Below are 17,032 nucleotides of genomic sequence, written 5' to 3' on the forward strand. Positions count from 1 at the left end.
TACTTTTCATTCTATGCCTGTAGCATTTGTGCGTCTTGGCATCATTTGATTATACCTTATGCTAGTGAATCCCTTGAGAGCAGAGTCCATGCCTCATTCATTTTTATATTCCCAGTGCATATTTAGTAGAATACCTGAAATTCAAAAGATACTCAAAGAATGTTGTTGGTGAATTAATATTTTTTATTAGGAGCCAAGTAATTTTCTCTCTGTCAGACTTGTATAGCTTCAGTTGTTTGTTCTACTTGCCTTGTTTAAAATTTTTTTTTTTTTTTGGTATTCTCATGTCATCATTAATGCTATTGCCATATTTGTGTTAATAACACCTCTAAAAACAGCTGTTGTATTCCAGGGCAAAATTATAAAGGTTTCCTTATGAAAGAGTTGTCAGTGTCCTGATAATATAAGTACTAGTACCCTTAGCCCTGTTTGCTATCCGTGCTAACAGATTATTTTTTATATTCTGATATTAGTTATTTTTAAACAGTGTCATTTGTAAAATAAGAGGTTAGCGAACTCAGAGTAGTAAAAATGTGGTGGTCGTCTTGTAGTTCATTTGTTTTTATTGCTGAGTTTTATTCCACTGTAAGAATATGTCACTGTTTGTTGATCTATTATCCCACTGGCGGGCACTGGGACCGTTTCCTGTTTTGGGCTATTTATGAATAAAAGTACTATGAATATTTTTGTCAAGTGTTTTTGTGGAGATTTTTTATCATTTCTCTTGGTAAATGCCTAGTATTAGAATTTATGTCAAGATAGATGTATGTTTAGTTACATAAGAAATACCAGATTTTTTTCCCCAAGTGGTTGTACCATTTTACATTCCCATGGACTACATGTTAGAGTTTCATTGCTCTGTACCCTCACTGATGTTTATAATGATCAGTATTTTTGATTTTAGCCATTCTGGTGGGTGTGTTTGTTTTTAATATTCATCATTATGGGTTTGATATCCCATCTCCACTACCACCATTAATAATTTGAATGTTCTTTGGTGTTCTGCTTATCCTGGTGATGAATTACAGAGTTAGGGAGTTCCCAAGACAACTGTCACTCTAGATACCAACTGCAAGTTTGGAGGCCTCCAAGACCACCCTCACTTCTGACATGACTTGCAAGATCGTGGTCCCCAAGACTAACCTTGGATTTGATAATTTGCTAGAAGAACTCCCTGAAAGTTTACTTAAAATTATGGTTTATTATAGTGAAAGGATATATTTTAAAATTAGCCAAGGGAAGAGGTGTATTTGGTCAGTTAGATAGATTGACTGCCCATGTGGCTGACCTTGGTCTCCAGCTCCTTCAGAAGTTGAGCTGATACCACATGCGCCCCACCCCCCAATAAATCACATTGTTGTTAGCATTTTCTATCTGGCATGGCCTAAGGGTCCCAGGTAAACAAAAACACTCTTATCAGGCATGACATTCCAAAGGTTTAGAGATTACCTCCCAAAGCCAAGGGCAAAGGCCAGACCTATCTTTGGGCAAGGCTAAACCTTTATTACACACCTTTATACCTTCCTTGGTTGTTTTTTTATTTTTCTTTCATTAATTTTCTAAATATTTTTGTGACTTTTTAATGAAAATTTCAAACATACAATAAGGTTGAAAGAATTTTACAGTAAACACCCATCACCCAAACCTAAATTCTACTGTTAATATTGTACTGTACAGTGTACTCGCTTTGTCACTTATCTATGCATTTACCCATCTTCTATCCATCAACAATCCACCTTATTTTTAAAATTTATTTCAAAATAATTGTACACATTACCAGGCTTTTCCCTAAATAATTCAGCATGCAGATCATTAGAGCTCAGTATTTCTTATAGTTTCTAATTTTGAGGTAAAATTTATATACAATGAAATATAAATCTTAGGTATACTATTGCTAAGTTTTGACAAATACATACACTCAAGTAACCCAGCCTCTATCAAAATTTAATTTTGTATTTTTCTTTTCTTTTTTAAAAAATTTATTTATTTTTTATTTTTATTATTTTTGGCTGTGTTGGGTCTTTTTTGCTGTGCGCGGGCTTTCTCTGGTTGCAGGGAGCGGGGGCTAATCTTCATTTCGGTGCATGGGCTTCTCACTGCGGTGGCTTCTGTTGTTGCAGAGCACGGGCTCTAGGCGCGTGGGCTTCAGTAGTTGTGGCACATGGGCTTAGTTGCTCCGCGGCATGTGGGATCTTCCCGGGCCAGGGCTCGAAGCCATGTCCCCTTCATTGGCAGGCGGATTCTTAACCACTGTGCCACCAGGGAAGCCCCCCTTTTTTTTTTAATATTTATATATTTATTTGGCTGCACTGGGTCTTAGTTGCAACATGCGGACTCTTTTAGTTGTGGCAAGTGGGCTCTTAGTCGAGCCATGCGGGATCTAGTTCCTGACCAGGGATCGAACCCGGCCCCGTGGAGTCTTCCCACCAGACCACCAGGGAAGTTCCCTTCCTTGGTTTTTAAAGCTCACAAAATGTTTGTGTTAACTGATATAATCTGTGACCAAGGTCAAGAGACTTAATTGGTTCGTGTGGATATAGACTGTGATCTTGGTTCCGCCTATCCCAGGAGCTAACATAACTGAGTTGTTTAACTGAAACTTAATTTAAGTCTGAAACCTCATTATAGAGTTTCTGTCTGTTCTTTCATTCATTAAGCAAACGTTTATTGAACTACTACTGTTTTCAGGCACTGTGCTACACATGTAAATACAAAGCACACTCACTGCTCCCAGGGAACTCCATAGTCAATTCACAGACAATTACAGTACTTGAAGCACGTGCTATATTATAAGATGCTGGAGGACCACAGAGAGGGTGTCTAAATCACAAGTGGAATTCAGGAAGATTTCTCAGGAGAGGTCATGTTTAAGCTAAAGTTTTGAAGGATAAGAGATATAGGTCAAGTAATAGGGGAAAGGAATTCCAAGCAGAAAGGACCACGTTTGCTAGAGTGTGAAAGCAGGAGCCTAGGTCCTTTTACTATACTTAGTTCTAGCCTAGGATGTGAATGGAGGAGTTTATAGACATGAAGCCACACTAGCAGTCAAGTCTGGATAGTAAGTAACCTTATCTGTCATGTTAAAGGAATTTAGATTTTTTTCTAGGAGTGATGAAGAGCCATTTCAGAAATGTTAGCAGGAAAGTGGCTTGATCAGATTTATTTTACGAAAATTATTTAGAACATTAGATTTTTATTATTGTTGCATGGATTTATTCTTATTCCTTTCTATATCATATGGAATTTATATGAGTTGATTGAAAATTAGTGCTTTTTTATCTTTAATTTTTTCTAATTATAGAAATATTAAATAATTATTAGAAAAAAAACATAGAATAGAAAATAAAGAATCTCACGTCCTCTTCTTTTAACAATAAAAATTTGGATATATTCTTTGAGTGGCCCCCCCTGATATGTATTTTCCAGGTATACAGAATTTATATAGATACCTGTATTACATAGAGGTATATATTAATATTTTAAGATAAAATGAGATCTTGCTTTACATATTCTTCTGAAGCTTTTAAAAAATATTGGGTAATATATTATAGCTTTCTTCATAGTACTTATAATTATCCCATTTATTATTAAATATTTATTTGTATAATGACTTATTTACTATCTGTTAGTCCTATTTGATGTCTGTCTTATTCAGTGCTATATCATCAGTACCTATACAGTGTCTTTTCCACGATAGCCAGTCAGTTGCATGAGTTAATTGAGGCTATCTTTCTATACCAGCACATACAGAATTACCACATTCTTTTTAGTGGCCATATAGGATTCTTCTGAATGTAATAGAATATATTTTGAAAGGTTAGTTTGTTCCATTTAACTATTAAATTTTTAAAAATATGCAGTGGGAATGTAAAATGGCACAGCTGTTATGAAAAATAGTTGGATGGTTCTTCAAAAAGTTAAGCATAGAATTATCATATGACCCAGCATTTCTACTCTTAAATATACATTTAAAAGAACTTAAAACTTAGTTCTACATAGAAATTCATAAACGAATGTTCATAGCAGCATTATTCATACTATTGAAGATGTAGAAACAACTCAAATGTCCATTGGTGGATGAATGGATGAATTGTAGTATATCCATGCAATGAAGTATTATTCAGCCATAAAAAGGAGCAAAGTATTGATACATTCTACAACTTGGATGAATCTTGAAAACATGCTAAGTGAAAGAAGCCAGACACAAAAGATTACATATTACATGATTCCTTTTATATGAAATATCCAGAATAGACAAGTCTATGGAGACAGAAAATTGGCTTAGTTGTTGCCAAGGGTAAGGGGAGTGGGAATGGAGAATGATTACTTACTTAATGGGTATGAAGTATTCTTCTGGAGTGATTAAAAAGTTTTGAAAGTAGGGAGAGGTGGTGGTTGTACGCACTGTAAATGCACTAAATACTGTTGAATTATATACTTTAAAATGCTTAATTTTATGTCACATAAATTTTACCTCAGTGAAAAATATATACATGTACACATGGTATAGATTCGAACAATACAAACAAGAAATCAGTAAAAGGTCTTTCTTTTACCACTATGACCAATTCCTTTCTTCATAAGGAACAATTGTTAGACCAGTTTCATGTTAAATATTTCAGGGAATTCTATCACAGTGATTCCTAAGGGGACCACAGTAGCATTTTTGAATGGTACAGTTTTATATCTGATGGACTGTGGTAACTGAGAAGTATCATAATGATCATAATCCAGCATATACATGTAAACATTTTTATATGAAAAGATAGTAATATACTATATATATTATTCTGTAACTTTTTTGTTTACTAACCATTGCATCTTCCTATAAAGTTGCAATTTACTAAATAATCCATCTTTTCCCCTTTGAATCAAAATGCCATCTTTTTTAGTTACTAAATTTTTATTTATTATATTGATATTTGGTATTTGGGTATATTTGGGTGTATTTCTGACTTATGTTTCATTATCTCTGTTTGCTCACTTCATTACTGAGCTGTTTTAATTACTGTTGCTTTTAAACTTAATTTTTACTATCTGGTGAGAGTAGGTGATAATTTTTAACATTATTCTTTTTCAGAATGTTTATAACAATTCTTTTTTAAAAAATATTATTATTTATTTATCTTTGGCTGCATTGGGTCTTTGTTGCTGTGCACAGGCTTTCCCTGGTTGCGGCAAGTAGGGGCCACTCCTCCCTGCGGTGCACGGGCCTCTCATTTTGGTGGCCTCTCTTGTTGCAGAGCTTGGGCTCTAGGCACATGGGCTTCAGTAGTTGTGGCACACGAGCTCAGTAGTTGTGGCTCGCGGGCCCTAGAGCGCAGGCTCAGCAGTTGTGGCACACGGGCTCAGTTGCTCCATGGCATGTGGGATCTTCCTGGACCAGACTCGAACCCGTGTTCCCTGCATTGGCAGCCAGATTCTTAATGACTGTGCCACCAGAGAAGCCCCTATAAGAATTCTTAAGTGTTCATTTTTCCATTTGAACTTTATAATCAACTTACCTAAATAAAAGAAAAATACTTCTGGAATAATGGCAAACTTATCTCTCAGCTCCTCAGACCTTGGCAACTGATAATCTACTTTCTGTCTTTATGGACTTGCCTATTCTGGACATCTTGTATAATGGAATCATATAATATGTGGGATTTTATGTCTGGCTTCTTTCACTTAGCCTGATGTTTTCAAGTTTCATCCATATTGTAGCATATATCAGTACTTTGTTCCTTTGAGTGATATACCATCGTATGAATGTAGCAACATCTTGCTTATCCTTTCATCAGTTGATGGACATTTGGGTTGTTGTCACTTTTTGGCTATGATGAATAATGCTGCTATGAATATTCATTTATAGGTTTTTGTGTAGATGTATGTTTTAAGTTTTCATGGGTATATACCCAGGAATATAATTGCTGGGTCTTATGGTAACTCTATGTTAAACCTTTTGAGGAACTCTCAGACTATTTTCTGAAGCAGCTGTACTGTGTTACATTCCCCAAAGCACTCTACCAGAGTTCTCATTTCTCTACATCCTTGCCAGCACTTGTTTTTGTCCATCTGTTTAATTATAGCACCCATTAATATTTTAAAAGAGAAACTGATGTTGAATTTTAACAAATACCTTTATATCTTATATGAAGGTTATTTTTTTGCTCTGTTCTCTTGCTGTGGTTTATAATAAATAGATTTCCTAATATTGATGATGTGAATTTTGAGCAGTTGTGATCTTGTATTTGTTTTATTTAGAAGAAGAAATTACTTAGTAGACATGTAATTGTTTAACAACAACTAAAAATTGCACTGACAATTTTAAAATTAGTTGATATGCATGTTCAGAGTAAAAGAGTTAGTTCCCCTTTTCTTGCAGACTTCACTTGAACATTCTTATTTCAAGATGAGATACATCTAAGGTTAAAAGGGTTCTAAATAAATAGCTGAAATCTTTCCTTTCATCTTTTGTAAAATATTAAAAATACCACCTCCTTCAAAATACAGGTAAGTTTTCAGATTTTTAATGATTAAAGTTTAAGCAAGTTCATTTTAATTAGTCTTGTTTGCCTGGGGAGATATATTTAGTAACACAAGTCATAATTTCTCAGCCCAATTTTAATAAAACAACATGGGTGTAAAAAAGGTTTGTGCATATATTTATAAGTGCATTTATTTACTTAAAATAAGGACTTTATTTTTTCAAACATAATGTATATTCGTACTAAAACATCAGAAAATATAGAAAGCAAAAGAAGAAAGTGAAAGCCAGTAATCCCACTGTCCAGAGAAAACTTACATTACTATTATATATATGTATATGCAGACACACATAATTTACATATATATACACATACACCAAATATATATATATAATACAGTATACAAATGCATGTATACAGTGTGCTTTACATATATGCATATATAATATATAGTTTATATGTTTTCTCTTAAGGAGAGTAGACGAATTGTATTTTAAAGGACTGTGTTAAACGCTTTATAATGCACCAAACCCCATAAGGAAAAGGGTCTTGCTCAACTCTTTTTTTGCTTGTTTTTTAAATTGTGGTAAAATACATATAAGATTTACTATCTTAATCATTTTTAAGTGTACAATTTAGTGCTATTAAGTACATTCATTTTGTTTTGCTGCCACCACCATCCATCTTCAGAACTCTTTGCATCTTGCAAAACTGAAACTCTCTATCTATTAAATAATAACTCCTCTGATCCCCTCCTCCCACTCCCTGGCAACCACAATTCTCCTTTGTGTCTATATGATTTTGACTGCTCCAAGTACCTTATATAAATGGACTCATACAGTATTTGTCCTGTTGTGGCCGACTTATTTCACTCAGCGTAATATCCTCAAAGTTTATTCATGTTGTAGCATATGTCAGAAATTCCTTCCTTTTTAAAGCTAAATAATAGTTATCCATCCCAAACAAATGTGGTAAAATTTTAAATACTTTAATTTCTTACAGAAGAAGTGAATAGTCATGTTGGTAAATTTAAATAATTATTAAAATGGGGAGTTTTGGTTTATTGACTTTTTTTCTATTCCAGCTCTTTCTTTATATTTTTCACTTTTTACTGTGATATCTCTGCCTTAATGAAGTGCTTTTAAGAGCACAGATACCTGACACCTCACAGAAAAGTCTTTAAACTTAGACTACTCAATGTAAATTGTTAATGTTATCATATTTCATTGACTCTGCCTTGCCTGTGGTTTGTAAGGTACACTGTTATTTCATGTACTGTTAAGATAGAAGAAAATACTGCCAATCATTATTTATTTGTTTATTTATTTATTTTTAAAGGAACATTTATTTATTTAGTTAGTTTTTGGCTGCATTGGGTCTTTGTTGCTGTGTTTGGGCTTTCCCTAGTTGCGGCGATTGGGGGCTACTCTTCGTTGCGGTGTGTGGGCTTCTCATTGTCGTGGCTTCTCTTGTGGTGGAGCACGGGCTCTAAGTGCGCGGGCTTCAGTAGTTGTGGCACGTGGGCTCAGTAGTTGTCTGCCAATCATTTAAAAGATGAATACCAATATCATAAATGTTAAAATGTGAATAGTATTTACTGTAGAATCTGTGAAATATAATACATGTGTGGAAAGGGTGCTCTTATTATACCATAACATGTGGTGGCCTTGTACTTTGTTTTGTGACTCTTGTAAAAGAATGGAATGAAGGAAATGATTTGACTATTTCATGTTGAGAAGCTGATCAAATTTTGATTTTTCACCTTGTTTTCTATAGTCCCTCTATGTATATTATTTATATTCAGGAAACATTTTTACTACCTACTATGCACTAGCCATTGTGATAACAGTAGCTAACACACATACGCACACACACACACACACACACACACATCTGTCTTTTACTCTGTGCTGGTCACTATTTTGAGCACTTTATATATTGTCATTAACTAAATTTTACACTATCCCTATGAGGTAGATACTATTTCTATATCCATTTTACCAAGAAGGAAACTGAGGCACAGAGAAGTCAAGTGACTTGACCAAGGTCATACAGCTAGTAAGTGGTGGAGCTAGGATTTGAATGTGGATTGTCTTAACTCCAGGGTCTGTGGTGTCAGCAGTATTCTTAGGCACATAAGGTGAATGACATATTGTGCCTTCCCTCAACACAGCTTACCAAGCAGTATGTGAGGGTGTATTGATAACTTTACATAAAATTATTGTTATATGTTTGGTAACGAATTTTTATTTGTGTTTTTAGGACATTCAGTCAGAAGAAGGCTGCTATTGAAAGAGAGTATGCACAGGTAAGCTTGGAAGTGGAGGTCCCCATCCTAGAATACCTCTTCTTTGGCTTAAGGGCAGATATGGTTGTTGGAGAGAAGTGTTGGCATCCCTGTATGCTCCTTTTCTTATTTTTGGTTCTCTCACTTTGATCCTCCTTTTACTCCATTTGAATCTTCAAATGAAGAGCTAATTTGCTTCTTACTACAAAGAATGTTGTGAACATTCTGGGAGAAGCTAATAGTCACAATATTTGTAAAGTATTTACAAGTATAAGTGATGGTGAATACATTTTACAAGTATATATATTCATTCTCCCTTATATATCCCATACTCTGCATTTTTATGAAAGGTTAATTATTTTTGTTCAATCAGGTATTTATTTCTCATTAGGTCCCTGTTGATAGAGAATGGCGTGCTTTCAGTTGATGATACGGTGCTATTTATAGGGAAATTTAAGCATTTATTTTATTTTTTAAAAAATATTTATTTATTTATTTATTTATTCATTCATTCATTCTGCACCGGGTCTTAGTTACGGCATGCGGGATCTTTGTTGCAGTATGCGGGCTCTTAGTTGCAGCATGCGGACTTCTTAGTTGTGACATGTGCACTTCTTAGTTGCAGCATGTGGACTCTTGGTTGTGGCATGCGGACTTCTTGGTTGCAGCATGCAGACTTCTTAGTTACGGCATGTGAACTCTCTGTTGTGGCAGGCATGAGGGGTCTAGTTCCCCGACCAGGGATCGAACCTGGGCCCCCTGCATTGGGACCGTGGAGTCTTACCCACTGGACCACCGGGGAAGTCCCTTAAGCACTTATTTTAATTAGAATCTTATTTGCTCTCAGATAGCTAAATGTGCCAAGGAAAAATTATGTTGATATATCATTTTGTGAGTATGTAAGAATTAATAAGTATCCATCCTTATACAAAAACAGCTTAACATAATTTGGAAATTTTGGCCCTTGTAAGCAATTACTTTCCATGTGGAGTAGAATTCTAAAATTGATCCCCCCCAAAAAAATCATAAAAGTAGTATTTGTTACAAAATTTAAAAATACAGGAGAGCACTAGAAGGAAACATTGACACCCAGGAAATGCTGTACATGATAACCCCTGTCATCAGCGTAACTTGTGTTGTTGCTGCTGCTATTGTTATTATCAATATAAATAATAAAATTGGGGAATGATTTTATTTGTACTTTGTTAGATCTTGATTTTAGTTTTATTCTGATTTCTTTGTAGTTTACCAGGTAGCTGTCTGCCTTTATTTTATTTTATAGTCTTAGAAAAGGAATTATCTATTTTTGAAAACTTAGACTCAGTAATTCATTAATTCAGCTGTTAGTTATTGAGTGCTTGTTATATATCAGGTGCTTTACGTAATGAATAGCATTAGTTCTAACGTTACTGCTGGACCTTTATTCTTTGCATATATAATAGATACTAGTAATGATAGCTAATATTGATTTAATCCCTACATTGTACCAGGCACTTTGCTGATAATTTTATATATATTATCTGGTTTAATTCTCTCCATAAACCTTTAAAATAGGGAGTTACTGGGCTTCCCTGGTGGCGCAGTGGTTGAGAGTCCGCCTGCCGATGCAGGGGACACGGGTTCGTGCCCCGGTCCGGGAGGATCCCACATGCCGCGGAGCGGCTGGGCCCGTGAGCCATGGCTGTTGAGCCTGCGCGTCCGGAGCCTGTGCTCCACAACGGGAGAGGCCACAACAGTGAGAGGCCCGCGTACCGTAAAAACAAAAACAAACAAACAAAAAAAACAAACAAACAAAAAAAAAGGGAGTTACTATGCTGTTTACAGGTGTGTTTTCATGTAGTCCCTTTATAGATATGCTTCCATTGGGATCAGAGTATATCATATGCTTTTAAAATTTAATACAGGGAATTCCCTGGTGGTCCAGCGGTTAGGACTCTGTGCTTTCACTGCCAAGGGCCTGGGTTCGATCCCTGGTCGGGGAGCTAAGATCCCAAAAGCCGCGTGGCCAAAAAAAAAAAACAACAACTTTTTTTTAATACAAAGTGAAAATTTTTGCATGATACATTCTTCTGTAACATATTGTTAAGTTTTAATAATCAAATAAATAGGACTGGTTCATGATTAAAAATATAAAATAGTACATTAAATTGTATGAAAAGTAGCAGTCCTCTGATGTAATGCCAGTCTTTTTCCTCAGAGAAAAGATTAAAAATGGATCCTGTTTTGGTTCTTCTGGTGATCTTTTCCGTATCTTTAAATAATGTGCATAATTGATTCTTGATTTATCAACTCTAGACATTATTGCTTGATTACTACTTAATTAAATGAGAAATTAGCTTCTTAAGCCATTCCTTTCCAGCCTACTCTTTCCAATATAATTTGTCACTATTTTAGTGCCTTTGCTACTTTTCTTCTTTTTTTTTTAAAGGGAACTTTATTTTTCTTCTTTATTTCTTCCTTCCTTCCTTGGCTGCGTGGGGTCTTCCTTGCTGCGCGGGCCTTCATTAGTTGCGGTGAGTGGGGGCTACTCTTCCTTGCAGTATGCGGGCTTCTCATTGTGGTGGCTTCTCTTGTTGCGGAGCGTGGGCTCTAGGCGCACGGGCTTCAGTAGTTGTGACACGAGGGCTTTGGTAGTTGTGACTTGAGGGCTCTAGAGCGCAGGCTCAGTAGTTATGGCACACAGGCTTAGTTGCTCCGCGTCAGGTGGGTCTTCCGGACCAGGGCTCGAACCCGTGTCCCCTGCATTGGCAGGCGGATTCTTAACCACTGCACTACCAGGGAAGCCCAGCTACTTTTCTAACTCTAAATGATCTACTTAGACTTCTATCTCTTCTGTTAAACACACACACACATATGTTACATGTATAGATAGATGTATTTATGTGTATATATGTATACACACAATGCAGTTGAATTATATTTTACAAAGCAGTCAGATTTACTCTTGAAAAATTTCTTTAAATGTCTGTCAGGTAAATTATATCTGGTTGTGTTTATATAATTCTATATAATAATGTATGCAAACTGTATAAGGTAGCTAATAGTAGATATTTCAAAATTTCATATTCATAAAGTAAAGTATTTCTTTGTCTCTCTGCTTTGGACAGTTGAGTACATTTATGGAGAGCCAGTTTGCTGACTCTTCTTGTTATTTGTCATATTTGCCTTTTAGATGATATTTTTCAGTGTTTTCCCAGTTAATTTTTCAATTTATTTCTTTTCTTTTTAATTTATTTTATTTATTTATTATTTTTGGCTGCGTTGGGTCTTTGTTGCTGCGCGCGGGCTTTCTCTAGTTGCGGCGAGTGGGGGCTGCTCTGCGTTGCAGTGCATGGGCTTCTCATTGCAGTGGCTTCTCTTGTTGCGGAGCATGAGCTCTAGGCACACGGGCTTCAGTAGTTGTGGCTTATGGGCTTCAGTAGTTGTGGCTCATGGGCTCTAGAGCGCAGGCTCCGTAGTTGTGGTGCATGGGCTTAGTTGTGGCGCATGGGCTTAGTTGCTCTGTGGCATGTGGGATCTTCCCGAATCAGGGATCAAACCCGTGTTCCCTGCATTAGCAGGTGGATTCTTAACCACTGCGCCACCAGGGAAGCCCCTGAATAACTTTTAGATTCAGAGCCATTAATTTCCTTGTTTTTCCACACTGTATTACCTCTCTACCACTTAGTGCATTAGAAAGCAGCATTTCTTGACAGAGTCTCCCAGTATTTCCTCCAGGAATTTTTCCTCTTTGCTGATACCACTCTCTTAAGTTTTCATGCAGAAAAGTTTCTTGATCTTAGCAGATGGTGTCAATGGAAGGTTTTCTGACAATGATAATATAGTACTTAAATGTTGGAAATGTGAGGAGTTCATTGTTTCCTCAAGCCACCAAATTCTGTTGTATCCTGACAGCAGTTAAGGGATGTTGTCAATGGTTACATGCATCCTGATTTCAGAGATCTTAAAATGTTAAAAAAATATATATTTTATTAATAGAATTGATGACATATGTTCTTTTTTCCCCCCAGGCTCTGTAGAGATTTCATTGTTTGAAAAAAAGTTGAAACTTGCAGGGGGGGCATTAAAGAAAGTATACTCCTAATGGCTTCTTTCTTTCGTAGACTGAGGAATGTGTTGCAAAGTAAAATATTCATAATATTTTATATGTATATATATATCTATAATGTAATATATCCATATTGAGCTTTTTTTTTGGTATGGGAAAAGATATCTAATTGCCTTTTTTGTATTTATTGCCGTAGCCACTAACTACATATTTTTCAATTTATGGACAAGAAGTGGGATACTAATTCAAGGAAAGGCGTTTTCAGTCTGAAATACAACAAATTAATGATAATGGGAAGATTACTTGACTTCTCTGACCTTTTTTTCCCTTCATTTTTGAACGGAGAATGATAACCATTCTTTCTGCCCTTCTTCTCAGCTAGTTCTGGAGACCAGATGCACTGGTCTCCAGAAATGAAGACTTCCCAGTCTATGTTTACATGTATAAAAAATATGAAAATAGTTCCCAATCTATGTTTACACGTATAAAGATGGTCCTTTGTGTTCTTATTGTGATAGTTTTCCTTTTTTTTTTGCAAATTGTTGTAACCTAGCTTTGCTAGATAATGGATTTCCATATTAGAAAGGGAGTGATGAATTAATTATGGGAACTTTTGCATATAATATTAGATAATCCAAGTCCCATTTTTCTGGGAAAGGGTATAAGGTAAGGTAGTTGCAGGACCTTCTTCCATTTGGAAAAGCACTGTAAAAACTCTGCCAGTACGAGAACGTTTACTGTTTCATTAGGGTAACTACTTAACCTTTTTATTACGCCAGGTTTTTTTTCAGCTGTCTTTTTTTTTTTTGGCTGCGTTGGGTCTTTATTGCTGTGCGCAGGCTTTCTCTAGTTGTGGTGAGCGGGGGATACTCTTCATTGTGGTGCACGGCCTTCTCACTGCGGTGGCTTCTCTTGTTGAGGAGCACAGGCTCTAGATGAGTGGGCTTCAGTAGCTGCAGCACATGGGCTCAGTAGTTGTGGCTTGCGGGCTCTAGAGCGCAGGCTTAGTAGTTGTGGTGCATGGGCTTAGTTGCTCCGTGGCATGTGGGATCTTCCCAGACCAGGGCTCGAACCCTTGTCCCCTGCATTGGCAGGCAGATTCTTAACCACTGCGCCACCACGGAAGCCCAAGCTGTCTTTAAAAGCCTTTGTAAAAGCTTACAACCACAGCTCAGATTTTGTACTAGAAATTCATGCAATAGGATCAACTTTATGTAAATTTTCTTTATAACCCAAGTTATCTAGAATGTATCTATAATAAGAATCAATAACAGTTATTACCTTAAGCCATAGAGGTTTACAAAGTGAAATTTCCATATGTTAGCCAGCTTTAGATTTTGTAATTTTTACTGAATTGAATTGAAATGTGAAGAGAAATTTTGCCCTAATGACATTTCCTCTAACTTTTTATTTGAAAAAAACTTCAAATCTGTGGAAAAGTTGACAGAATAATATACTGAAGAATGGTCAGTTTCCTCTATATTAACCAATTATTAACATTTTGCCCCATTTACATTATGTAGCTACACTTTTTTTCTAAGCTGGACAGTTTGAAAGTAAGTTATAGCTATCATGAGACTTTTCATCCACTTACTTTACTTTGCATCTTCTGAGAACAAGATCATTTTCCAAAGTAACTAATGTCATTATCATATCCAAGATAATGAATAATAATTCTATAATATCATTTAATATGTAGTTTGTATTCACATTTCCTCATTTATTCCCAAAATGTCTTTTATAGCTGTTTTTCCAAGATCCAGTTAAGGTTTACACATTGAGTTTGGTGTCTCTTGATTTTATTTAGAATATTTCTTTCACCTTTTTTGTTTTTCATGACATTGACTTTTTGAAAAATCTGGTCATTTCTCTTTTTAAAAAAATTACATTATTATTGACTGTATTCCCCAACTGTACATTTCATGCCCATGACTCATTTATTTTGTAACTGGAAATTTGCACCGTTTAATTTCTCCCACCTATTTTACTCATCTGGTCACTTGTCTTGTAGGAAGTTTTGTCGAATTGTCCAGGTTTTTTCTTCATGATTAGATCTAGGTTAAATTTTTAGCAAAAATACTACATAGGTGATGTTGGACCTAATAAGATTTTATGGTTTGTTTTGGCGAGTCTGATAGATTAGAACATATCACCGATATTGCCATTTTCAAGCCTGATTGAATCTTTAACAGTGATACTAGATTTTTATCATTTATCAGTTTTCAAAATTATCTCGAGCCATTTCTGTTTTATTGTTTTTTTGCTATATCACGTTTTGCTGGTGCTCTAAAAAAAATGAAGATTCGTTACATTAAAAGTATTTGGCGAGGCATAATTAAAGAAAAATTAAACATTTGAGAATTTGGTTTAATTTTAACTTATACATTTTAGTTTAAGGTATTAAAGTTTTTAAAATGTCAAAGCCTGTATATTCTTAACTTACATTTATACACATTTAAAAATCAACTGAAAATCAGAACATTTGTCATTATTGTGGGAATTTCCTTCAGAGAGTCTGCTAGTTGTTAAATTGAAAGTATGTGAAACATTTATGTTACCAACTGTCTAATGGATAATGTTTGATAATGACACTAGTATAAGCTTCCTTTTTGGGACGTTCCATAGTTTTGGCTATTATTTGTTGTTGGTACATCATCTAAATAGTCAAGACTATTTAAATAGCTTTAAACGAAATGGAATCACAATTAATGTGAACAGCTGCTTTGAATTTTTAATTTCCTCTATCAATTTTACCAATTTTAAAAGTCTTTAAAAAAAATAGTAGTTGTGTTTTGGTTTCTTTTTGGTATCTAATATTAATATTTAATATTCTTTTAAGTATTTTAATATTTTGGTTCATCTCTGTCAGGAGCTTAATCGTGTGAATATTGATATTTCCTTAGTTAGACCATAAGATGAATAGAATCTATACTCTAGCAGGACTTACTCCACTTAATTTTTTTATAAAAGTATTATTTTAAAATTAGTTTATTTTAAGATATACCACGTTTCATGTGTTGAGAAAATATTTTGAGCACTCTTCTAGGTACTGTGGATATAGTACTGTCCAAAAAAGAAGAAAAAAAAGTTCTAGCACTTACAGGACTTATATTCTATGGTTGTATATTGTCTTCCAATTAAATATATTAAATTCTTTCTCTTCAGGGAATTCCATGGCGGTTCAGTGGTTAGGACTCTACACTTTCACTGCCGAGTGCCTGGGTTCGATTCCTGGTTGGGGAACTAAAATCCCATAAGACGCACAGCACGGCCAAAAACATAATAATAAAATTAAATAATAAAAAATTTTAAAAAATAAGTTAAAAATTCTTTCTCCTGAAAGCCACTGATGTGGCATTATAGTCAACTGAAAAGAATGACCTTTATAGAATTATTACTTGTGGTATATGTTGTCATCCTCTACACAAAGAATTGATGGGCCAAAAAGGTTGAGTATTATTTGTGAGATTTAGAGATCATACAGATGAGCTGTCCCAATAAAAAAAATATCATAAAGGAAAAGAATTTAAGTGGGATTGATCAGATGACAGCAACTTGAAGAATAGTACCTCAAGTACATGCACACTAAACTTGTAATACATTTTTAGGGAGATGTTAGAAGAAAGAAAGAAAATAATACTATGTATCCCTATTTACACTTGAAGGGATTTGAGCCCTGAACTTTTTCAAGTTTCTTGGTACTTTCCGTTTCCTACAAGAGTATTAATATTTTATGTATTAATGTTTATTAATGGTTTGTGAAATTCCAAAAATAATAGATAATAGATGTATTATTCAAAAATAATAGATGTATTGCATATCTATTTATACAGACAGAGCAAATGAATCTCTGAAAACACAGAAGCCATATGAGTCACTAAACAACATTAAGTATTAGTGTAAAATTTAGTCTGGCTTTTGACTGTAGTTAGCTAACCACTGAGGTATTGGTAAAATCATTTGCAGTACTCAAACTGAGATTGCTAAAGGCAAGTTCTGTGTATTAATATACTTACTGTTGTCCTTGGCAGAATGCTGCTAGTGAAGGAAGGATACAAAAGGTTACTGTGGCTGGAGAGAAAGAGCAGGAAAAGATTGTGGACTTTAAGGGTGGCTCCTTGTCTGAGGACAAACACAGAGCAAACACAGGCACCCTGTCAAAAAGCCTGTGGTTATCACCAGAGTCCCACCTCAAGTGCAACTTTTTGCTATTTTTATTCTTTTAAG

At 35.1% G+C, this 17,032-nt stretch overlaps 1 protein-coding gene across 3 annotated transcripts in view; it reads left to right on the forward strand.

Moving 5' to 3' along the window:
• The window catches only part of FCHSD2 (FCH and double SH3 domains 2), a 316,260-nt gene that overhangs the window by 35,092 nt on the left and 264,136 nt on the right, over nucleotides 1-17,032 (forward strand). For all 3 annotated transcript variants that reach the window (XM_082626729.1, XM_082626728.1, XM_082626727.1), the window contains exon 3: nucleotides 8,733-8,778. In XM_082626729.1, coding sequence (XP_082482855.1) covers nucleotides 8,733-8,778 — 46 coding nt within the window. The remainder of the gene's footprint in view (nucleotides 1-8,732; nucleotides 8,779-17,032) is intronic.

This window comes from Mesoplodon mirus, assembly GCF_964341445.2.
Source record: "Mesoplodon mirus genome assembly, chromosome: 7".
NCBI lineage: Eukaryota > Metazoa > Chordata > Mammalia > Artiodactyla > Ziphiidae > Mesoplodon > Mesoplodon mirus.